The sequence below is a fragment of the Rhincodon typus genome, chromosome 7 (assembly GCF_021869965.1).
Source record: "Rhincodon typus isolate 14 chromosome 7, sRhiTyp1.1, whole genome shotgun sequence".
Lineage (NCBI taxonomy): Eukaryota > Metazoa > Chordata > Chondrichthyes > Orectolobiformes > Rhincodontidae > Rhincodon > Rhincodon typus.
Genome location: NC_063338.1, coordinates 70,393,965 through 70,418,634, shown reverse-complemented (window position 1 = coordinate 70,418,634; position 24,670 = coordinate 70,393,965). Strand labels below are relative to the sequence as shown.

Sequence of the window (24,670 nt, the reverse complement as noted above, 5' to 3'; positions counted from 1 at the left end):
TCATCTGACTGTTCTGGAGGACCCAATAGAGAAGTAATATTGGTCATTTGCTCAATATAACTAGAAACCAGAGCAAGATCTTGTCTCATGGCAGACTAAATATATGGAATAGACCACCTGAAAACGTTGTTCATTTTGAGATGATTTAATACCTTTAAAAAAGGATCCTAATCAATACTTGTCAAGATTGAAACAGTAGGGTCAAATCACAGACTGCGAAATCTGAAACAAAAATAGAACATGCTGGAGAAACTCAACAGGTCTGGCAGCATCTGTGGAGGGAAAACACAGTTAACATTTTGAATCCTATGATACTTCTTTAGAACTAAAAGAAGCTGGGAAATGATGGCATTTATGCTGAAGAAGGGGTTTGGGGGAATGGGTACTGGAGTGGGAAATAAGATGAATAGATGGAAGCAGTGCCAGAGAATAAGCCGATAAGATCATAAGAAAAAGAAACAGGAGTAGGCCATTCAGCCTGTCCAGCCTGCTCCACCATTCATGGTTGATCTGACATTCCTCAAAACTACTTTCCAGCACTTTCCCTGAAACCCTTGATTCCCCAACTGATCAAGAATCTATCTCACTGAACCTTAAGTGTACGCAAGAACTCTGTTCTCATAGCTCTCTGTAGCAAGGAATTCCAAAGACTCTCAACCCTCCAAGAAAAGAAATTCATCCTATCTCAGTTTTAAATTTGCACCTCTTTATTCTAAGACTCTGCCCTCTGGTCCTACACTCCACTATGAGGGGAAGCATCCTGTCAGCATTGACCCTGTCAAGCCCCTTAGGAATCTTACATGTTTCAATAAGAACACCTCTCATTCTCCTAGACTCCAGTAAGTACTGTCCCAACCTTTTCAGCCTTTGTTCATGAGGCTGTTCCTAAGTACCAGGGATCATCCAAGTGAACCTTCTCTGAACTACCTCCAATTGAAACAATGTCTTCCCTTAAATAACGGGACCAAAATGGCTCAGAGTACTCCAGATGTGATCTCATCAACATCTTGTACAGTTGCAGAGAGACTTCCCTACTCTTATACTCGAATCTTCTTGAAGTAAGGACCAACATTTCATTACCCTTCCTGAATGCCTGCTGCACTATTGTGCAAGCTTTCTGTGTTTCATGCACAGGAACCCCCAAGTCCCATTGTGTTGCAGCTTTCTGCAGTTTACCCCGTTCAAATAATAGTTATTTTGCTCTCCCTTCCAAAATGAACAACTTCAGATTTTCCTACATTATACCCACTTGCCATCTTTTCCCTACTTACTTAACCTATCAGTATCTCTTTGCAAACAGTTTGTATCCTTCTTGCAACTTGTCTTTCCACCTATTTTTGTATCGTCTGAAATTTGGCTACAGTACATTCACTTACTTCCTCTAAGCCATTAACATATGTATTGTAAACAGTTGTAGTCCCAGCACTGATCCACATGGACCCCCATAGACCACAGATCACCAACCTGAATAATAAATCCTTAGCCCCATTCACTGTTACCTGCCCATTAGCCAATTCCCTATCAATACCAACATACTACTTCCAACCTCCTACGGCTGTGCTAGGAGCAACCCATAGAGAGCAGAACCTGGGGCTGTGGAAGTGGGTAAGGAACAATGGGACTTATGCTTTACATCACTTGAAAATATTTGTTCTGTTGAAATTGTGAAGTTCTTCATTTCTTTGTGCTGGTGGACCTGTTGAATTCAACTCTTTTGTATTTACAGTGGTTTGCAATAGACACTGTCAGAATGGCGGGAAGTGTATTTCCCCTGATGTGTGTAAATGTAAGGATGGTTGGTCGGGACCCTCATGTGAAACAGGTAAATTAATTGGAACCTTGAGTGTTAAACTTCAAGTCTCTACTTCTGTGTTCACATGAACTTGTGGTTGTGTTGTCAACTAGAGCTTTTGCATGTCTCTCCAAGGATAGCTTTTGCAAGGTTTAACTGAATATGATGTTCTCCTCAAAGTCATCCTCAACTCACAGCAAATACCTAAAACAGAAGTTATTCTGTTTCTCTAAACGGCAATGCACACAACTTTTAATTGATACACTGATTAATTTCTCATTTTGTGCAGCTGTTTGCACCCCTGTATGTCTTAATGGCGGAATTTGTGTTCGACACAATATATGCATCTGTCCTCGTGGTTTCTATGGACTTCACTGTCAGAGTGGTAAGTTCTCTCCCTAGGGGCATTTATTTATGATTTAGCACTGTGCACTATTCGGCAATAACTGGGTTTCTGCAAATGATTTAATGGCTAAGAAATGCATGTAAATAACATTGCATGCCTTCCTGTTCAGTATAGGTCAGAATAAGTAACTCTGAGCTATTCTGTCCAAGGGACTTATTTAGCTCAGACTCCAAAGCAAGGGAATTTTGTTCCAAAAATCAAGGATCATTTCTCGAATGCTCTCCACTTCAAGCACACTCAATTGTTTTCAAATATATTTTGTTCCCTGGGTTTCTGCTCAAAGTTAAGCTGCACATCAGCGGAGATATGCCATGAATGAATGCAGTGTTACAATTTGAAACTTCTTTGAAGTTTTACTTTTAAAACATCCCTTGATAAATTGGTAACTGGGAATGGGTATATCACACCAAAAGACATAACAAATCACAGACAACAAAACAGAAATTGCTAGAGAAACTCAGCAGGTCTGGCAGCATCTGTGGAGAGAAAGCAGAGTTAATGTTTCGGGTCCAGTAATCCTTCTTCATGAACACACTAAATCACAGCATGAAAACAGCAAAATTCATAGCTGACATTGGAGAAACCTGTGTGGGGAGATCACAGCAGGGGAGCAGCTAAGTGGCTAGTTTTTTTTGTAAATCTACAATAGTGAGTAGAGTGAATATATGTTTTTATTGAGGTCTGTTTCTTGATTAAACTTTAAAAATATAAAGCATAGGTACTAAGTTAGCCTGGAGCAGTGTTTTTAGAGAGTAAGACAGTTCTATTTTCTAGGCGTGTAGATAGTTAAGATGCAAACATGCCCTTTAGTGGAGTGATGTGCTCTTCCTGTTGGATGTGGGAGATTAGGGAGAATCATAGAATCCCTGTAGTGTGGAAACAGGCCCTTTGGCCCAACAAGTCCATACTGAACCTCAGAGCATCCCACCCAAACCCATCCCCCATAACCTACACCTTCCTGAACACTACAGGCAATTTAGCATGGCCAATCCACCTAACCTGCGCAACTTTGGACTGTGGGAGGAAACCCACGCAGACACAGGGAGAATGTGCAAACACCACACAGACAGTCACCCGAGGCTGGAATCAAACCCGGGTCCCTGGTGCTGTGAGGCTGTAGTGCTAACCACTGAGCCACCGTGCCGCCCATGTTACTGATGATTATGTCTGCCAGTAGTGTGTTCGTTTGCCAATCCTATCGGATCGCATGGATCAGTTGGAGTGGCAGTTTAGAGGCAATGAGAAATTTACAGGAGTTTACAGGGGGTGCGATGGATGGCAGTTGCAGGAAGGGAGATAAAGTGAAGATACAGTCAGGTAGAGGGGTGACCTCCAGGAAAGGTAGGAGAGGGAGGCAGGTCATGCAGGAGTCTCCTGTGGCTATCCCCATCTCAAACAAGTATGCTGTTTTGGAAAATGAACATAGAACATAGAATATTACAGTGCAGTACAGGCCCTTCGGCCCTCAATGTTATGCCGACCTGTGAAACCAATCTGAAGCCTATCTAACCTACACTATTCCATTATCATCCATATGTTTATCCAATGACCATTTAAATGCCCTTATAGTTGGCGAGTCTATTAGTTTTGCAGGCAGGGAATTCCACGCCCTTACTACTCTCTGAGTAAAGAACCTACCTCTGACATCTGTCCTATATCTATCACCCCTCAATTTAAAGCTATGTCCCCTCGTGCTAGTCATCACCATCCGAGGAAAAAGGCTCCCACTGTCCACCCTATCTAATCCTCTGATCATCTTGTATGTCTCTATTAAGTCACCTCTTAACCTTCTTCTCTCCAACGAAAACAGCCTCAAGTCCCTCAGCCTTTCCTCATAAGACCTTCCCTCCATACCAGGAAACTTCCTCGTAAATCTCCTTTCCAATGCTTCCACATCCTTCCTATAATGCGGTGACCAGAACTGTACGCAATACTCCAAGTGCGGCCGCACCAGAGTTTTGTACAGCTGCAACATGAGCTCATGGCTCCGAAACTCAATCCCTGTACCAATAAAACCTAACACACCGTACGCCTTCTTAACAACCCTATCAACCTGGGTGGCAACTTTCAGTGATCTATGCACATGGACACCGAGATCTCTCTGCTCATCCACACTACCAAGAATCTTACCATTAGCCCAGTACTCTGTATTCCTGTTACTCCTTCCAAAGTGAATCACCTCACACTTTTCCGCATTAAATGCCATTTGCCACCTCTCAGCCCAGCTCTGCAGCTTATCTACGTCCCTCTGTAACCTGCAACATCCTTCCGCACTATCCACAACTCCACCGAGTTTGGTGTCATCCGCAAATTTACTAACCCATCCTTCTACGCCCTCATCCAGGTCATTTATAAAAATGACAAACAGCAGTGGCTTCAAAACAGATCCTTGAGGTACACCACTAATAACTGAACTCCGGGATGAACATTTCCCATCAACCACCACCATCTGTCTTCTTACGGTTAGCCAATTTCTGATCCAAACCGCTAAATTACCCTCAATCCCATGCCTCCGTATTTTCTGCAATAGCCTACCATGGGGAACCTTATCAAACACTTTACTGAAATCCATATACACCACATCAACCGCTTTACCCTCATCCACCTGTTTGGTCACCTTCTCAAAGAACTCACTAAGGTTTCACAAAACCGTGTTGACTATCCCTAATCAAATTATTCCTTTCTAGATGATTATAAATCCTAACTCTTATAATCCTTTCCAACACTTTACCCACAACCGAAGTAAGGCTCACTGGTCTATAATTACCAGGGTTGTCTCTACTCCCCTTCTTGAACAAGGGGACAACATTTGCTAGTCTCCAGTCTTCTGGCACTATTCCTGTAGACAATGACGACATAAAGATCAAAGCCAAAGGCTCTGCAATCTCCTCTCTAGCTTCCCAGAGAATTCCAGGATAAATCCCATCCGGCCCAGGGGACTTATCTATTTTCACACCTTCCAGAATTGCTAACACCTCCTCCTTATGAACCTCAATCCCATCTAGTCTCATAGCCTGTATCTCAGTATTCTCCTCGACAACATTTTCTTTTTCCTGTGTGAATACTGACGAAAAATATTCATTTAGCGCCTCTCCTATCTCTTCGGCCTCCACGCACAACTTCCCACTACTGTCCTTGACTGGCCCTAATCTTACTCTAGTCATTCTTTTATTCCTGACATACCTATAGAAGGCTTTAGGGTTTTCCTTGATCCTACCTGCTAAAGACTTCTCATGTCCCCTCCTGGCTCTTCTTAGCTCTCTCTTTAGGTCCTTCCTGGCTAACTTGTAACTCTCAAGCGTCCTAACTGAGCCTTCACGCCTCATCTCTACATAAGCCTGCTTCTTCCTTTTGACAAGAGATTCAACTTCTTTAGTAAACCACGGTTCCCTCGCTCAACCACTTCCTCCCTGCCTGACAGGTACATACTTCTCAAGGACATGCAGTAGCTGTTCCTTGAACAAGCTCCACATTTCAATTGTGCCCAGCCCCTGCAGTTTCCTTCTCCATCCTATGCATCCTAAATCTTGCCTCATCGCCTCATAATTGCCTTTCCCCCAGCTATAACTCTTGCCCTGCGGTATATACCGATCCCTTTCCATCGCTAAAGTAAATGTAACCGAATTGTGGTCACTATCACCAAAGTGCTCACCTACCTCCAAATCTAACACCTGGCCTGGTTCATTACCCAGTACCAAATGCAATGTGGCCTCGCCTCTTGTTGGCCTAACTACATACTGTGTCAGGAAACCCTCCTGCACACATTGGACAAAAACGGACCCATCTGAAGTACTCGAACTATAGCGTTTCCAGTCAATATTTGGAAAGTTAAAGTCCCCCATAACAACTACCCTGTTACTTGTGCTCCTATCCAGAATCATCTTTGCAATCTTTTCCTCTACATCTCTGGAACTTTTCAGAGGCCTATAGAAAACTCCCAACAGGGTGACCTCTCCTTTCCTGTTTCTAACCTCAGCCCATACTACCTCAGTAGACGAGTCCTCATCAAACGTCCTTTCTGCCACCATTATACTATCCTTGACTAACAATGCCACACCTCCCCCTCTTTTACCACATTCCCTGATCTTACTGAAACATCTAAACCCCGGAACCTGCAACAACCATTCCTGTCCCTGCTCTATCCATGTCTCCGAAATGGCCACAACATCGAAGTCCCAGGTACTAACCCATGCTGCAAGTTCACCCACCTTACTCCGGATGCTCCTGGCATTGAAGTAGACACACTTGAAACCACGTTCCTGCCTGCCGGTACACTCCTGTGACCTTGAAACCTTATTCATGAAGGGGTTCCATTAATGTAGGGGTGATGGACTCTCAGAGGAAATTAGCACAGACAGCCAGGTTTCTGGTACTGAAACTGGCTGTAATGTAACGAGGGGTATGCCAGGTTCCAAGCAGTCGATTGTGATAGGGGGTTCTCTAGTCAGAGGCAGAGACAGATGTTTCTGTGGCCGAAAATGAAATATCAAAATTGGGTGTTGCTTCCCTTTTGCGAGGATCAAGGATCTCTTGGAGAGGGTGCAGAATATTCTCAAAGGAGAAAGGGACCGGCAGGAGGTTGTTGTACACGTTGGACCTAATTGGAACAGATAAGGATGAGATTCTGAGGAAAGAATATAGGAAGTTAGGTCGGAATTTAAAAAGGGGGTCCTTGAGGGTAATAATATCTGGATTACTTCCGGTGCCACAAGCTAGTGAGGGTAGGAATTGAAGGATAGTGTTGATGAATGCTTGGCCGAGGAGCTGATGCAGGGGAAAAGGATTCACATTTTTGGATCATTGAAATCTCTTCTGAGGTAGAAGTGACCTATCAGGGTGGGCAGGAACAAAGCAGAGAACAAGGTAGGACTGATAAATTAAACTGCATTTATTTCAATGCAACAGGCCTAACAGGTAAGACAGATGATCTCAGGGCATGGTTAGGAACATGGGACTGGGATATCATAGCAATTCCAGAGACATGGCTGAGGGAAGGACAGGACTGGCAGCTTAATGTTCCAGGGTATAGATGCTATAGGAAGGACAGAAAGAGGAGCAAGAGAGGAGGACGAGTGGTGTTTTTGATTAAGGATAACATTACTGCTGAACTTAGGGAGGATATTCCTGGGAATACGTCCAGGGAAGTTATTTGGGTGCAACTGAGAAATGAAAAAGGGATGATCAACCTATTGGGATTGTACAATAGACCCCCCATTAGTCAGAATGAAATTGAGAAACGCATTTGTAAGGAGATCTCAGTTATCTGGGACTGCCATAGTGTTAGGGGCTTGGATGGATAGGAACTTGTTAAGAGTATACAAGAAAATTTTCTGATTCAGAATGTGGATGTACCTACTAGAGAAGGTGCTCAACTTGACCTACTCTTTGGAAATAAGGCAAAGCAGGTGACTGAGGTGTCATTGGGGAACGCTTTGGGGCCAGTAACCATAATCCAATAGTTTTAAAATAGTGATGGAAGAGGATAGACCAGATCTAAAAGTTAAAGTCCTAAATTGGAGGAAGGCCAATTTTGACGGTATTAGGCAAGAACTTTCAAAAGTTGATTGGGGCGGATGTTCACAGGTAAAAGGATGGCTGGAAAATGGGAAACCTTTAAAAATAAGATAACAAGAGTCCAGAGACAAGATGTTCCTGTTAGGGTGAAGGGCATGGCTGGTAGGTGAAGGGAATGCAGGATGAATAGAGAAATTGAGGTTTTGATCAAGAAAACGAAGGAAGCATATGTCAGGTACAGACAGCAGGGATCAAGTGAATCTCTTGAGAGTATAAAGGCAGTAGGAATATACTCAAGAATGAAATCAGGAGGGCAAAAAGGGGACATGAGATAGCTTTGGCAAATAGGGTTAAAGAGAATCCAAAGAGATTCTACAAATACATTAAGGACAAAAGGGTAATGAGGGAGAGAATAGAGGCCCTTATAGATCAGCAAGGCCACCACAGGAGATGGGGAGATACTAAACAAGTATTTTGCATCAGTGTTTACTGTGGAGTGGAATATGGAAGATAGAGAACGTGGGGAAATAAATAGTGACATCTTGAAAAATGTCCGTATTGCAGAGGAGGAGGTGCTGAACGTCTTAAAACGCATAAAGGTGGATAAATCCCTGGGACCTGGTCAGGTGTACCCTAGAATACTGTGGGAAGCGATGGAAGAAATTGCTGGGCCACTTGCTGAGGTATTTGTATAATCAATAGCCACAGGTGAGGTGCTGGAAGACTGGAGGTTAGCTAACGTGCCACTGTTTAAGAAAGGTGGTAAGGAAAAGCCAAGGAACTATAGACTGATAAGCCTGACATCGTTGGTGGGCAAGCTGTTGGAGGGAATCCTGAGAGACAGAATTTACAGGTATTTGGAAAGGCAAGGACTGATTAGGGATCATCAACATGGCTTTGTGCATGGGAAATGGTGTCTCACTAACTTGACTGAGTTTTTTGAAGAAGTAATGAAGAGGATTTATGAGGGCAGAGTAGTGGATGTGATCATTATAGACTTCAGTAAGGTGTTCGACAAGGCTCCTCATGGTAGACTAGTTAGCAAGGTTAGATCATACAGAATACAGGAAGAACTAGCAATTTGGATACAGAACTGGCTCAAATGTAGAAGACAGAGGGTGGTGATAGAGGGTTGCTTTTCAGACGAGGCCTGTGACCAGCGGTGTGCCACAAAGATTGGTGCTGGGTCCACTGCTTTTTGTCATTTATGTAAATGATTTGGATGTGAACATAGGAGATATGGTTAGTAAGTTTGCAGATGACACTAAAATTGGAGGTGTAGCAGACAGTGAAGAAGTTTACTTCAGAGTACAACAGGACCTTGATCAGATGGGCCAATGGGCTGAGGAGTGGCAGATGGAGTTTAATTTAGATAAATGTGAGGTGCTGCATTTTGGAAAGGCAAATCAGGGCAGGACTTATACACTTAATGGTAAGGTCCTGAGGAGTGTTGCTGAACAAACAGACCTTGGAATGCATATTCATAGTTCTTTGAAAGTGGAGTCGCAGATAGGTAGGATAGTGAAGAAGGTGTTTGGTATCCTTGCTTTTATTGGACAGTGCATTGAGGAGAGGAGTTGGGAGGTCATGTTGCAGCTGTACAGGACATCGGTTCATCCACTCTTGGAGTATTGCATGCAGTTCTGGTCTCCCTCTTATAGGAAGGATGTTGTGAAACTGGAAAGGGTTCAGAAAAGATTTATGAGGATGTTCCTAGGTTTGGAGGGTTTAAGCTAGAGGGCGAGGCTGAATAGGCTGGGCCTATTTTTACTGGATTGTCGGAGGCTGAGGGGCGAACTTATAAAGGTTTATAAAATCATGAGGGGCATTGATAGGGTAGATAGGCAAGGTCTTTTCCCTGGGGTGGGGAAGTCGAAAACCAAAGGCCATTGGTTTAAGATGAGAGGGGAAAGATACAAAAGTGACCTAAGGGGCAACATTTTCATGTCGCGAGTGGTGTGTCTGTGGAATGAGCTGCCAGAGGACGTGGTGGAGGCTGGTACAATTACAACATTAAAAAGACATCTGGATGGGTAAATGAATAGGAAGGGTTTAGAGGGAAATGGACCAAATGCTGGCAAATAGGACTAGGTTTATACAGGATATTTGGTCGGCATGGGTGAGTTGGATGGAAGGGTTTATTTCCATGCTGTGTATCTCTATGACTCTTTGACCTATTAAGTAAGTAAACCCGATTTTAAATGACTGAGAACAATTTTTTTTTTGGAAAAAAAAACTCTGCTTGGGTCATGGTACAATAATGAACTCCAGCAAAAGAATAAATTTGTACAAGAAAATATTTCAAACTAAAAATATTAGCATCCTTTCATCCATTTATTTAAGCTTAAGTTTTAAAATTTCCTCAAAAGCCCAACAATGAAAATTAGGGAAAATTGTGTTACAACACAGATATAGCCAAATAAAATCACCCCCCCACCTCTGCATTTGCGATACAGAATAAAAACATTCAAAATTGACCCCAATGGTTTACTGACCAGACTTTGTGAATAACGAATCCCAGACTTTGTGAATAATCGATTCCAGGCACGAAGTTTATAGCTTAAACAAAAGATTTAACAAATTATTAACAATTCAGTAACTTTAACGGAACAAAATTAAACAGCAATGCAATTTAGTTAATATCTATGATTTAGAGTCAATAAGTTCTGTTTTCAGCCCAATTCACACAAAAGACAGACAGACAGAAGGGATAATGAAGGGATAAATTGTTTTTAAGAAGTAACAAAACTGGCCAGATTACTTAATTGGTTTTCATGATGTGTTGTTCCGCAGGCATATATCATTGTTTCTTGGATGATTTCCTGAGGATGTTGATCAGTGCTACCTTTCAGTTTACTCTTGAGGAAGATTCAGTATTACTTACAAAAAACCAAAGAACTGTGCATGCTGGAAATCTGAAAGGAAAGCAGAAATTGCTGGAGAAACTCAGCAGGCTCGCAACTCTGTGAACGGAAAACAGAGTTAACGTTTCAGGTCCAGTGACACCTGTTCAGAATCATTCCGCAGATGCTGCCAGATCTGCTGAGTTTTTGCGACAATTTCTGTTTTGTTTGAGTAACACTAATAACTTAGCTTCCGGTCTCTGAACTTCCAGTAGTTGATAATGGGAGATTAGGCAGGGAGCTTTCAAATCCTCACGCCATAGCTTCAGCAGCCAAACGCCTCCTCTCAGAAACACCCAGTTCAAAACAGTTCAAAAGCTCTGGTCTCTCTCCCTGTTTGACCAACATGGTCTCTCCCAGACTTACTGGCAACCATTCCCAGGTATTGACCTCATTAATAGCCAAACATCTCCTGTCTGTTTAAACATACTACTTTCCTAGAGCTTAAGTGTCTGTAGAATCTTTTGATTAGAAACCAACTTGCAATCAACTTGCAGCTCACAATTCACAGCCACCAAACTAAAATTTATTTTAAAAACTAAAATAATGAAAAATCAGCAATGGTTCTGACAATTGCTAGTTATGATCAATATACCTGAAGGACAGACTTGCTTCCTGGTAGTCAAACTGCACTGAATACAGTTTTTCCTTAAAATGTGTGCACCCAATGCTGATATCAGGGGAATTGTACCAAGTAAACCAGTGTGACCAAGCACAAACTCTGGGTCTTTTTCCTTTTTTCTGTGAAATGTATAACCAATTGTATTTCTGTTAAGGAATAAATATGTTTATCTTTTCTTTTGCGATTTTTTTTCTCTTATCAGCAGGTTTCAGAACATACATCTTGTACAGCACTTCCAAATATTGTTGTGCTAGTGGGAATTAAAATGTGCTGATAAGTCATTGAGTAATTCTGTAGAAATCCAAGTACCTTTCCACCTTTTAAGAAGTAGGTGATGTTGCTTATAAACTGTTTCACGGGTCATCAGGCTCAGGATTAATGCTTCAAAATTAACCCTGCTACTTAACATAGCAAACTTTCAGAATTTCAAAATCAGCATAGCAAACACACCAAGCAATTGAACCCTGAGTTTTCAAGGGATCATTGAAACCTGAACCTGAACAATACAAGACCAATTCTGAACTGAAGTCATCTATCTGCATTATAAAGTTAGAGATTTATTTTAATTTGTGTAAATAATAATTGTGTAATAGTACTGCTTTGTATTTTTCTACAAAAGGAAGTGTCTGAATGGAGTTGCTTATAATAACATTAAAATACAATCTCCTGTTTTGTAGCTGTTTGCAGTCCCCCCTGCAAGAATGGTGGTCACTGCATGAGAAACAATGTGTGCTCCTGTCCTGATGGCTATACGGGAAGAAGATGCCAGAAGAGTGAGTTCTATTCCCCTCTTTGTGTCAACATTTTTCAGAGACTGATTCAGTCAGCTTTTTTTAATTCATCAGAAATGTTAAAAATATGGTCTTGTACATTTATAAGTATCAATGAAGCTAATAGCAAAAGTTGAACTGGTAATACCTACTTATTCCAATTGTAGTTTTTGCTTTTATTCCAGTATAATGCAAATTCTTATGGCATTGTCAAAAAGCTCTATGTAGTTTATTTTCATTCTTTTTGCACCCATTTTACATCTCTTTATGGCTTTCGTCCCCATTAAAACCGCTTTATCTTTTGCACTGGGCCTCTCTCACATCTGCTTTCTTGCAGCCTGTCGAAAATATAATAAAATGTTTTCCAATGCTTTTCAGTTCTGAAGAAGAGTTGTACTGGACTTGAAATGTTAACTCCGTTTCTCTCTTCACAGATACTGTCAGATTTGCTGAGTTTCTCCAGCATTCTCTGTGTTTGACTCAGACTTCAATCATTAGCAGTAATTTGCTTTTATTCTTCGTTTACTAACTAAACAAAGGGAGCACCTAGCTTCCAGTTAACTTTGGGGTTAGGATCATTTTGCTCTTGTGTGGACTGTCTCCCATTCTAGTCAAGGATAAAAGGTAGGGATTTGTATGACTGTTCCAGACTGATGACTAACCAGAACACATTGTATTTGAATACTATCAACTCCTATCAGTCAGAATTCCATTGGACATCTGCATTAACCTTCCAACTGCCAAGTTTTAAAGGGGATGGCAAATCAGCAGAGGACTATTTTAGTGGACTCCAGTTACATTTGTACAGCACGTGAATTTCCTGTTGGTCTACTAGGCTGTGGTTTCACATGGAGCATTTGCAAAAGTTTTATTGAAAGTCACAATTCCAATGCAAGAAACAAGAATTTATCTGAATGAACAATTGTTGACCATGGCATAGCTGTACATGTGACTGCTACTTTACCATTTTTTTTGATGGCAGTTTGCCACAAAATGTGCATAGGTTTTTTTTGAATAGATTAATGACAGTTTAGCAGATGTGACCATTCAGGCTTTGATCAACCTGTCAGCCAATGTACTCTAATTAGAGCTATATTATACCTGGATCATGAGATCTGCCACATTGTTTGCTCTTATGATCTGTTCGTCATTTGTCAAATCATGGTATATGCTTGAAAATGAATGAAGGCATGCATCATCTTTTTTTTTAATCTTGCTTTTTTTGCTCCTCCTTTGCAGCCATAACTTGTATTCCTCGCCGTATGATCTTTCTATGTTATGACCTGTCTGTACTGCACACAAAACAAAACTTTTCACTGTACTTAGGTACATGTAACAATAATAAATCAAATCAAATTAAAAAGCTCATGTGGATAACTTGTCACTAATGGCAATATTGAACTGGGAGTTAAAAAAAACCAACAGCTGAGCAATGACCACACAGGCTTAAAATTGCTGTACTGGAAACAGGCAAACAAAAAACAAAAGCCTTAAAATTATAAAACAATTTAACTAAGAATTTCAATCTTCCATAACAAGATCAGACCCCAGCAACTCGAGACACTCATTGTATGAACATTGTTCCAATTTAGTAAGCACAGTGCAGATCAGAATCCGATCATATAGCAAGTATAAGAGCTTTGAAAGGACTAGCAGCTCCAAGGTCTGTGGTGGAAGGCCATTGGTCTTTTGTAATTTGAAGTGTTTGTCCACATTTATCCCTTCTGCAGGTGTCTGTGAACCAATGTGCATGAACGGAGGGAAATGTGTGAGCCCAGATATCTGTGATTGTCCGTCAGGTTGGAAAGGAAAGCGATGCAATCAACGTAAGTGCACCTTGGAATGATACGGAATTTGATTAAGCTAGATCAGATTTTCAAGCCTGCATTTGGTTTGGTAAAAACTGATTTTGAAAAGTTAGCAATTTAATAACCAGTGAAAAGATGTAATTCAGTCCATTCGGCTTGCACCAATTTATTTCTGTACATGAGCCATCAATTTAATCCAACTAACATGCTCATTCTGCATACCATTTAGTATTTTTTCTTCATAAATTCTTTTAGGAGGGGAGGTTGACAAAGTCTGCATTTGCAATTACTTTGCAGCAATGAATTCCATACCTAACAATTTGGTATGCCAACAAAATTCCCCTAACCTTTCACCCTTTTGTGACAATCTTAAAACATGTGAACTGTCAATGTAGCCTCATTAACATTTGATAATAATGTTACCAGTATTTAACTGGTCACAACCTTGAAGACCTTTGCAAGTCACTCATTATTTTTCTCTACACCAGTGAAAAATGTCTAGATTGCCGAGAGCATCTTTCAGGTTTTGTTTTCATTCTTGTCTACTGTTGACCTGAGAGTATAAAGATCTTGTGTTTCATCTTTTCTCCAATCACTTAAAGTATGACACTTTACTGGAAGCAGGCTTCTCTTTTGTAACATGATAACCCAGACACTTAAGTCCCTGAGGAATGTAATGTTTGTACATAATAGTTTGTGATAAATATCAGTTTAATTCTTAGTGATATCCATGCCCATTTTCTTATGTTACAATAGATAACATAATCGTCACAGGTAAAACACCCTGTTGGAGGAAACCTCACACCATTACATAAGGTTTATACAGTAATGTTCTTCGAATGTGGCACTCCACCATCCAGAATCTCTGGCATTTCCTCCAAAATTAGCTTCAACTACCATTATGACGCTTAATGACATACACATGACATGTCACCTTATGTAGTCTAACTTTTCCATTTTTATGAGCTGTATCCCAAATATCAATAATATAATTTGGATAGTGGTGTTATGTTTATAAGCCTGAAAATATGATGTTTATAAAACTGAAAATATGATGGCTTCCTGAGGCCATGACCATCCATGTTTGTGGTTTTGCATTATGACTATTGATGTGTTATAATATTTCAACTCCGTCAAGATACCATAAAGTTCTGTTTGTTCCACCCATTTAGGCTTTCCATTAAATGAATTTTTTCTTCAAGCACCGCCTATTCCCAGAGTGTGCTAGATATTTGACATTTACACTATTTTCACTGAATAGATTTTCTATTATCACTTGTGTACCCAGCAAACTGTCTGCAAAAGTGCCAGAATGGTGGAGAATGTGTGGGAGCGAATACCTGTCACTGTCAGCCTGGCTGGGAAGGCGTGCTGTGTCAAATCCGTAAGTAACAGAACCCAGATTAAAGTCAATGTTGTCCTATTTTGCATCACCAGTGTTGCCACTTTCTCATTACCTACCCTTTAACATATGTGTTCAATATCTTAGTGTTGTGAAAAAATGAAACTTAACCTATTTAAAATTGGCTGCCTAAACTTTATGTATCCCTGCAGGTGGTATGGATGAGAAGCTGCCTGTACTTTTTTGTTGCTCAGAGCCTATCTAACCCTTAGAATTGTAGCATGTTATAGCACAGAACAGGTTCATTTGGCCTACCATGTGCGTACAGGCTCATTGTCCAAACGTTCCTAATCTAATCACATTGTCCTGCACTCCATTATAAAGGACCTTTCTGTGTTTCAAATATGACCCGATTCCACCTTTAACAAGCAAAGGTTTCTGCCTCAACCACTTCTTGTGGCCAAGTAATCAATGGGAACATCTCCTCATCACTCTCCACAGAGGTGAATTTGGTTAGACCAATTTTAATGCAATGTGAACTCTTCTGAGCACTGTATTTAAAGGTTATAATGGTGTTAGAGAAAATGTAAAAATATCATTTATTAGAAGGAGAAGCAGATCCATTAGGGATGACCTGACAGAAGTTTTGAAGATCATAAAAGTGTTTCATACAGTAGATATAGAGAAAATATTTCCACTTGTGGACGATGCTGGGACTGTGAGCTATCAACATAGATAGTTACTAATAAATCAATTAGGAAATTTGTGAAAAGATCCTTTACCAAGCCAGCAGTTAGAATGCGGAACTTGCTATTATACTGGTGCATACAGACTTTCAAAGACATGCAACAATGTGCCAGAGACATTGGTGGAAAAATTGACTATGACATTGTGAATATAACATTGGTTAAGAGGAAAAAAAAAGTAGTTTTGAACAGTTCATTTTGAGGACTGAAGGTGGGTAAATTATGCAATTACCCGGAGGGCTGTACAAGGAACATTACATTTTTTCATCTGTATTAATGACAGGGCCATACAGGGCACAATTTCAAAATGTGTAGACATCACTGCACTTGCAGGTATTGTGAACTGTGGGAAGGGTAGTGATAGACTAGAGAGAACACAGGCTGCAGTATTTTATAAAAATATTTCTTTGGAATTTTCATTAGATTTCTTCAAACGTATTCTGCTATTTAATATCGTTATCACCATAAAGAAACTCATTGAGCTTCTCTTCCACAATGTACTTTCCATTATTGGCAAAGCATTCCTGGCACATGTTAAACTTTATTGATACTCTGTCAGTGTCAGTCATATTCCTGCAGTATAATTCCTCATGCCACTGTCAGAGTTGGGTACATGTAAGGGGAGTGCAATGAAATGTTGGCACAGGATCTGATTACCTCTGTCACATACCGATAAATCAATTCCAGGTTCTGACCCATTTTGAAAGCCGTTCAAGCGAGCACTGTCTTACTGAATGATACCTACACTTTCATGTAACTAAAATTGATGTACTATGTTGTCCACTGACAATGTATTATATGAAAGGAGATTTATTTTTAAATCCTGGATTTTTTGGTGAGTACTAATGCTAGTAACACTAAATAGGAGAAGGGTTTTTTTCTAAATGGGCAAGAAGGTCCTGTTCGGGAAGCAGTGCTATTCTTTTCCCACTTTCAGAATTGCAACTGGCATAAACAAAATTAGAATGGAAGAGCAGCATGGCTATCCAATAAATAAGTATATGGTTATAAGGCCAGACAACCTAATATCTCTACAAAATAAATAGTTAATTGTATCAAACATTATATTTGACAATAAGTTTGTCAACCAAGCAATGATAGAAACACCACAATTAACTAAAGTACCCAAAGCACAGGAGTGAATATCAGTCAATGGTTCTCTTTAGTGAGTGCTGTACTAAGACAGTTGTAGAATGAGTGTTGCATGTGGTAGAAAGTGTTATCTCACATTAGACAAGTAACCATCTTAAATGTGGAAATTTGGCTTTATATTAATGCCTGATTATGTTTCCAGCTATCTGCGAGCAGAAATGTTTGTTTGGAAGTAAGTGCATCAGACCAAATGTGTGTGCCTGCAGGAGAGGATACATGGGCTTAGCCTGCGCCAGAAAGGTAAAGCTTAAAGTCAAATGATAAAAAGTTGCTTAGGTATCAGACTTCCAAACAAAATCTCCATCACATTGATTGATTAACACTTTTGGGATTGCATTAAAACAAATTCACCGTGCTTAATAAGGGGCTGGATGAACACAGCAGGCCAAGCAGCATCAGAGGAGCAGGAAGGCTGACGTTTCGGGCCTAGACCATGCTTAACAGCAGTTTTTCCCCATTTATGATTTTTTTCATTTTTGGAGGGGCAGTTTAGGTAGGGGTAATAAATGCTGTCTTAGCCAGTGATGTCTATATCCTAGGAGAAGGTTGATCATGACTCAAGCATCATTCCTGTCATTTCCAATGTAGATCTGGAGAGTTGCAAGAATCCCAGAATCATGTCCTGACTTCAATGGACAGTGATGGAAAATTTTGATTCTTTTTCTGTGTTAGTCTTTTGGGAAAATAAAAGGATCATGATCCTCTTATGATTCCAACTGATGGTAATATGGACAAGTCAGATTCCACAAGGGATTCCAATTGATAGATCATACGTTTAATTTTTGAAGTCCGTTAATGTGGTGGTTAGTCACTGAAATACGTTCATACAAAGCAGCAGACGTTCCTTAACAACACATTGTAAGTTAATTACATAGCTTTGTTTTTCTTAATTCTCCAATGTCTACATCAAATAAAGTTCAAAAGATCATACAACAAACATCAAAACAAAGTTTCAGCCTGTTTCCCAATACTATCTTTCACAGAGACTCAATCCCAGAGACAGATGACTCCCATCTCAGCTTCTTAAATGTTTACTTAGCTGAAGCTTTCCAGTTTCTTTCCCTCTGACTGCTGAGACTTCTATGATTCCTTGCTGAGTCCGCAGGCTTTATAAGACCATTAGACATAGGAGCAGAATTAGGCCATTTGGCCTATCAAGTCTGCTCCACCATTCAATCATAGTTGCTATATTCCTCAACCACATTCTCCTGCCTTTTTCCCATAACCTTTGATCCACTTACTAAAAAGTTATCTACCTCTGCCTTAAATACTGTCAATGACTTGGCCTCCACAGCCCTCTGTGGCATTGTGTTCCACAGATTAGCCACCCTTTGGCTGAAGAAGTTCTGCCTCATCTGCATTCTAAAGGGTCATCCTTTCAATCTGAGGCTGTTCCCTCGGGTTCTAGTCTCTCCTACTAGAGGAAACATCTTCTCCATGTCCACTGTATCCAGGTCTATCTGTTTTCTGGAGGTTTCAGTCAGACTCCCCTCTCATTCTTCTAAACTCCATCAAAAACAGAGCGAGAGTCCTCATAACACAAGCCCTTCATCCCTGGGATCATTCTTGTAAACCTCCTCTGGATTCCCTCTGATGCCAGCACATCCTTTCTTAGACAAAGGGTGCAAAACTGCTCTCAATATTCCAAATAGTGTCTGACCACATCCTTATACAGCCTCAAGCAGTACATTTCTGCTCTTGTATTCTAACCCTCTTGAAACAAAAGCTCACACTGCATTTGACTTCCTAACCATCAACTGAACCTGCATTTTGATAGTGGGAAAATCATGAACTAAGACTCCCTGGTCCCTTTGTGCTTCAGATTTCCTAAGCCTCTCCTTGTTTAGAAAATAGTCTATGCCTCTATTCTTCCTACCAAAGTGCATAACCTCATTCATTCCCACATTATATTCCATCTGCCACATTTTTTTCCCATTCTCCTAGTCATTCTGCAGCCTCCCTGCTTTCTCAACACTGCCTGGCCCTCCATCTGTCTTTGTTGTTAAGTTTGCAGATGACACAATGGCTTCAGTTCCTTTGTCCAGATTGTTAATGTATAACATGAATAGTTGTCACAACACTGACCCCTGCGGAAATCCATTAGACACCGGCTGTACCCCTTTATCCTTACTCTCTGCCTTCTGACATTCCGCGAATTCTCTATCCATGCCAGTACCTTGTCCCGAACATCATGTGTTTTTATCTCATTTAGCAACCTCCTGTGTGGCATCTTGTCAACGGCCTTCTGGAAATCCAAATAGATCACGTCCATTGGCTCTCCTTTGTCTAACTTGCTCATTACCTTCTCAAAGAATTCTAACAGAGTTGTCAGGCATGACCTCCCCTTGACAAAGCCATGTTACTTTATTATGTACTTCCGAGTATTCTGAAACCTGAAACTTAATAATGGATTCTAAAATCTTACCAATAACCAAAGTCAGGCTAACTGACATTTGGTTTCCTGTCTTCCATTTCCCTCCCTTCTGCCATTTTCCAGTCTTGAGGGACCCTCCCTGAACTCCAGTGACTCTTGAAAGATACCACCAATGTTTCCACAATATCCTCAGCTATCTCCTTCAGAACTCTAGGGTGTAGTCCATCCAGTCTGGATGATATAGCCACTTTCAGGTCTTTCAACTTCTCCAGCACCTTCGCCATAGTGAGAACGACTACATTCACCACTGCCCCCGACTCCCTTGAAGTTCTGGTATGTTGCTGGTGTCTTCCACTGTGAAAACTGATGCAAAGTATCTATTCAGTTCCTCCACCTTTTCTTTGTTCCCATTGCTAGTTCTCCGCCTCATTTTCAATGGTCCAATGTCCACTGTTATCACTCTTACATTTCTTGCAATCTTCTTTTATCTTACTAGCTAGCTTACTCTTATTTTTCATCCTCTCCCACACGTTATGGCTTTTTTAGTTGTTGTCTGCTGGTTTTTAAAGTCTTCCTAATCACCTGGTTTCCCAATAATCTTCACCACATTATATGCAATTTTTTTTGCTTTTATGCTGACCTCGACTCCCCTTGTCAGCCATAGTTGCCTCATCTTCCTCTTAGTATGTTTCTTCTTCCTTAGGACGAATTTCTGCTGTGCCTCCCAAATTACCCCCTGAAAGTCCTGCCATTGCTGCTCCACCATCTTCCCTGCTAGGCTCCCCTTCCAATCAACTCTGGCCAGCTCCTCCCTCATGTCTTTGTAGTTTCCTCAACTCAATTGTAATATTGTTACATCTGATTCAATCTTCTCCCTCTCAAACAAATTCAATCATGTTATGGTCACTGAGCCCTAGGTGTACCTTCAGCTCCCTAATCAAGTCTGCCTCGTTACTCATCACTAAATCTAGAATTGCCTATTCCCCAGTAAGTTCTACCACAAACTGCTCCAAAAAATATTTAATCAACATTCCACACATTCCATTCCTTGGAATCCACTACCAACCCGATTTTCCCAGTCCACCATGATTATCATAATCGTGTCTTTCTTACAAGCCTTTTCCATCTCCTGATTTATTTTCTTCCCCACATCCTGACTGCTAAAAGCCCTGTACACTAATCCCTTCAGAGTCTTTTTTTTTGCCTTTGCGGTTCCTTGACTCTACTGACATAGATTCTATGCCTTCTGACTGTATATCACTTCTTGACATTGACTGAATTTTGTTTCTTACTAACAAAGTAACCTTGACCCCTCTGCCCATCTGCCTCTTCTTTGAACAAGACATGTATCCTTGAATATTTAGTTCCCAGCCCTGATCCCTTGCAACCACGTCTCTATGATACCCACATTGTACCTGCCGGTTTCAATCTGTGTTACAAGCTCATTTACCTTGTTTCATATACTGCCTGCCTTTAAGTATGATACCCTGAGTCCTGCATTGACTGACCCCTTCTCATAGTTGTTCCCAAATCTGCTGTGCCTGAGGTTAGATTCCTGACCCTTCCATACTCTCTGTCCTATTACTTGTTCTGAAAACTTTAACCTCCCTGCCTTTTTCCACAATTTCCCATGCAACTGAACCCACCCCACCCACTATTTAGTTTGAAACCCAGCTACAGCCTTAGTTATGTGATTCGCCAGAACTCTGGTCCCAGCATGATTCAGGTGGAGCCCATCCCATAAGGACAGATACCTCTTCCCCAGTACTGATGTCAATGTCCCATGAATTTGAACCCGCTTCTCCCACACCAATCTTTGAGCCACTTGTTTACTTCCTTAATCTTGTTGATTCTGTGCTAATTTGTACATTTAGTAGCTTCAAGTGGTAATTCAGAGATTGTCACCTTTTAAATTCTGTTTTCTAATTTAGCCCCTGGCTGCCTATATTCCCTCAGCACCTTTCCACCTATATTGTTGATACCAACGTGGACCACAACATCTCGATTTTTCCCCTCCTACTCCAAGTTCCTGTGCAGCCCAGAGATATCCTAAACCTGGAGACAACTCAGCTTTCAAGACTCTCAATCCTGGCCACAGAGAACAGTGTCTATTTCCCTGTAATCGGGTTTGCATAGTCAACTCTGTTGCTCTTTTCTTCCCCCTTCTTGAATGGCTCCCGGTATCACCGTGCTATTGTCCATTTGGTCATCCTCCCTACAGCCCACATTCTCGTCCGCACAAAGGGCAAAAATCTCAAACCTGTTAGACAGGTTCAAGGGCTGATGCTCCCCCAGCAGTACCTCCTGGATCCTTCTTCCTGCTTCACAATTCTGATGGCCTAAACTTTGTCAGTTCTAACAACTTGCAATTTTCAATCCAACTCTCTTGGCTTGGAAACTCTACAGATGTGAAACCAATTCTCCTGAGGTGACTAGCTCCCCTGAACTGAACAACTTGGTTTTCCTGCTAGAAGAAATTTTTCTTCCCTTCTGAACTGAAATCTGAGTTCTTCCGAACTAAAACTTTGAAACTTCTGTTCCAGAGTCAAACCTATACTAGTTGCCTTAATGTGTTTATTCTCTGTCATAAACTCAACAGTATAACCCGTTCATCCATTTCCACTACAGGGGTTCTCCCAGGCACTTAACTGCAGTCACATCCTTTCTTAGAAATGATCTATTTAGATCACTATCCAAATAACATTCCCACCTTTTAAAAGAAAACAGATTTGATCCACATCCATCTGCCTCTTATGTATCCAAAACTAAAATATATTCGGCGACTTTCATCACAGTAAACAAAATACCTGCCATAGACGAATGACAACATAACAAAAAAGTCTGTCAGAGAAATTTCTACTGATGTTGTATTAAGGTAGAGTTGTTGCTTTGTTGCAAGTTTGAATCCATTTTAAACTTGGGTTGCTTTAAATTCTTATGAAAGAAATGAGCAGTAAAATTTTAACATTATTTTTTGTTGCATGCCACACTTTGCCAACATGATTAAGAAATTCAGTATAATCTTTTTCTGAAGATTACACTTAATCATTCCTTGATGCACAATTAAGAAAATCCACAGCTATGCTGCGAATATTCATTACTGGCAGTGAACCACTATAATTGGCTTGGTATTCATTTCCTTGGACAATTACTTTGTCTTCCTAAGATTCCGCAGCCCCATCACCCCCGCCCAACAATGACTAGAGTTTGATTTATTTTTTTCATTTGGATTTTTAGACATGCCCCCTTTAAGACAGTAGTTGCTTTGAAAGTTCATCCACATATCAGCTAAAGATCCAAGGTGCCATATAGGCAAAAAAGCAGCGAGTTGTTAGAATAGCAAATGTAATAACTGAATGGGTAGTTCAGGCAGGTTCAATGACTGTTAAAATTTTGAAGGGGTTAAATTTGCAGGGCTCTGGGGAAATAACAAAGTAGTAGAAACAGCTGTTTAATGTTACCAAAGAGCCAGCATTGGCACAATCAGCTAATTGGCCTGTTTCTATGCTGTATCATTCAATGAGTACAAGTAGTGCCAAGCCAAATTAAATCACAATTTTGGTGAAATTGCTGCATTCAGATACTGAGAAACGTAAAATAAAATTTTCTTTTATAGTGAGTTTTCTCAGAACCTTTACCCAGAAATACCTCATAAGAAAATTATTTTCTTCTTTGCAGCAGATTATTAGTGTAACTAATGTACAGAAAACAATGTTTTTGGCGACAAGTTAGCTCACCCCCACCTTCTCAAGACCAGCTGATAGCCGGCAACAAGTGCTAGTCCTACCAGTGATGTACATGTGCCAAAATAACAAAAATCCTGAATATTAAGAAATTTGTGCTAATAACCAGCAACTTACTTTGTAACCTTTCCACCTAATTTATCTATGTTTAATACGCCTAGCATTGTGCCATTAGGAAATTTATAGGCCGAATAGCAACCTTGAAATCACTGTTGATTGTCGTGAAAACCCAACTGGTTCATTAATGTCCTTTGGGGAAGAAATCTGTCATCTTTACTTAGTCTGGCCTACATGCGACTCCAGGCCCACTGCAATGTAGTTGATTCTTAACTGCCCCTTTGAGGAATTGGGGATGGGCAATAAATATTGGCCTAGTTCGTGACAACCATATCCCATGAACAAACTAAAATGAAAACAAATTGGGTCTAGGCCCGAAACGTCAGCCTTCCTGCTCCTCTGATGCTGCTTGGCCTGCTGTGTTCATCCAGCTCTACACCTTGTTATCTCCTCCCCAACTCTCTTTGATTTACTAATTGGAAGCTGGCATCTGCTCATCAACCTATCCTTACTAAATCAATCAGGAAGAAAAATACCTTTAAGCTAAAATTCAGTTATATAAGGAAGAAACCTGTTGTGTAAACCACTTCATGTAGGTTTTCATGACCAAACTGGAATGATTGCTTCTTATTTCAACCCTCCCAGTGAAGAAACATCCAACAGCATATTTTCCAATCATCCATGCCAGGCAACCTATTTAGACCCTCACCTGATATTACAGTTGGTGTCTGTACTGATGCCAGTAGCACTCACCAGTTAATTAAAATTCACATGAGAACCTCTCTAACATCATTCAGCTATCCAAGCAGTTTGCTGACAGTTTACTATGCGATCGCATATCAGTCATCATGCATGTTACCTCCTGTGTTAATATAATACTTGAAACTAGTTTCATTCTTGTATATTGTAGCTTCCAATTGGACAAGGATAATGAGCCTGAAGTGTCAAAGCTGCTTATTCTGACCTGCGATAGGTTATAATGGTGGATCGCGCAGTGAAATTGGGTGAAGAAAATATCACTGTGTGTGTACATTTTCGTATCAGTATATCTCAGAGAAATGTCCTGCAAAACAAAATTATCAGCATATTATTGAAAACAGTAATTGCAGGAAGTAAATGGTGTTGTAAGTTATTGTATAAATTATATATATATATATTATATATCAATTAAATGCAATCACCAAGTCATGTTACAAGGTCGTAGAGTGTACTGTTCATTCCACGTTTCTGTTGCTACTATTCTCTTGTAGTCTGACTACCTCGTAAATATAATTTTTTTTTGTTTTCTAATGGGACCTAGGTTTTTGACTGAGACAGCTAAACTCCACAGTGTACTAGTTGTATCTCTGAATGCCTGACCATTGATTTAGAATATACTTGTGTATCACACCATTATATTCATTGATTTAATTGCAGTGGTGCCAATACTTTGCACCTCCAT

The 24,670-nt window shown here is 40.5% G+C and overlaps 1 protein-coding gene across 1 annotated transcript in view; it reads left to right on the top strand.

Moving 5' to 3' along the window:
* The window catches only part of LOC109913185 (von Willebrand factor D and EGF domain-containing protein-like), a 283,384-nt gene extending 259,080 nt beyond the window's left edge, over nt 1-24,304 (top strand). The window contains exons 25-31 of the mRNA XM_048599097.1: nt 1,727-1,822; nt 2,082-2,177; nt 11,915-12,010; nt 13,738-13,833; nt 15,104-15,199; nt 17,198-17,295; nt 24,140-24,304. Coding sequence (XP_048455054.1) covers nt 1,727-1,822; nt 2,082-2,177; nt 11,915-12,010; nt 13,738-13,833; nt 15,104-15,199; nt 17,198-17,295; nt 24,140-24,160 — 599 coding nt within the window. The 3' untranslated portion in view covers nt 24,161-24,304. The remainder of the gene's footprint in view (nt 1-1,726; nt 1,823-2,081; nt 2,178-11,914; nt 12,011-13,737; nt 13,834-15,103; nt 15,200-17,197; nt 17,296-24,139) is intronic.
* The last annotated feature ends 366 nt before the right edge of the window (nt 24,305-24,670 follow it).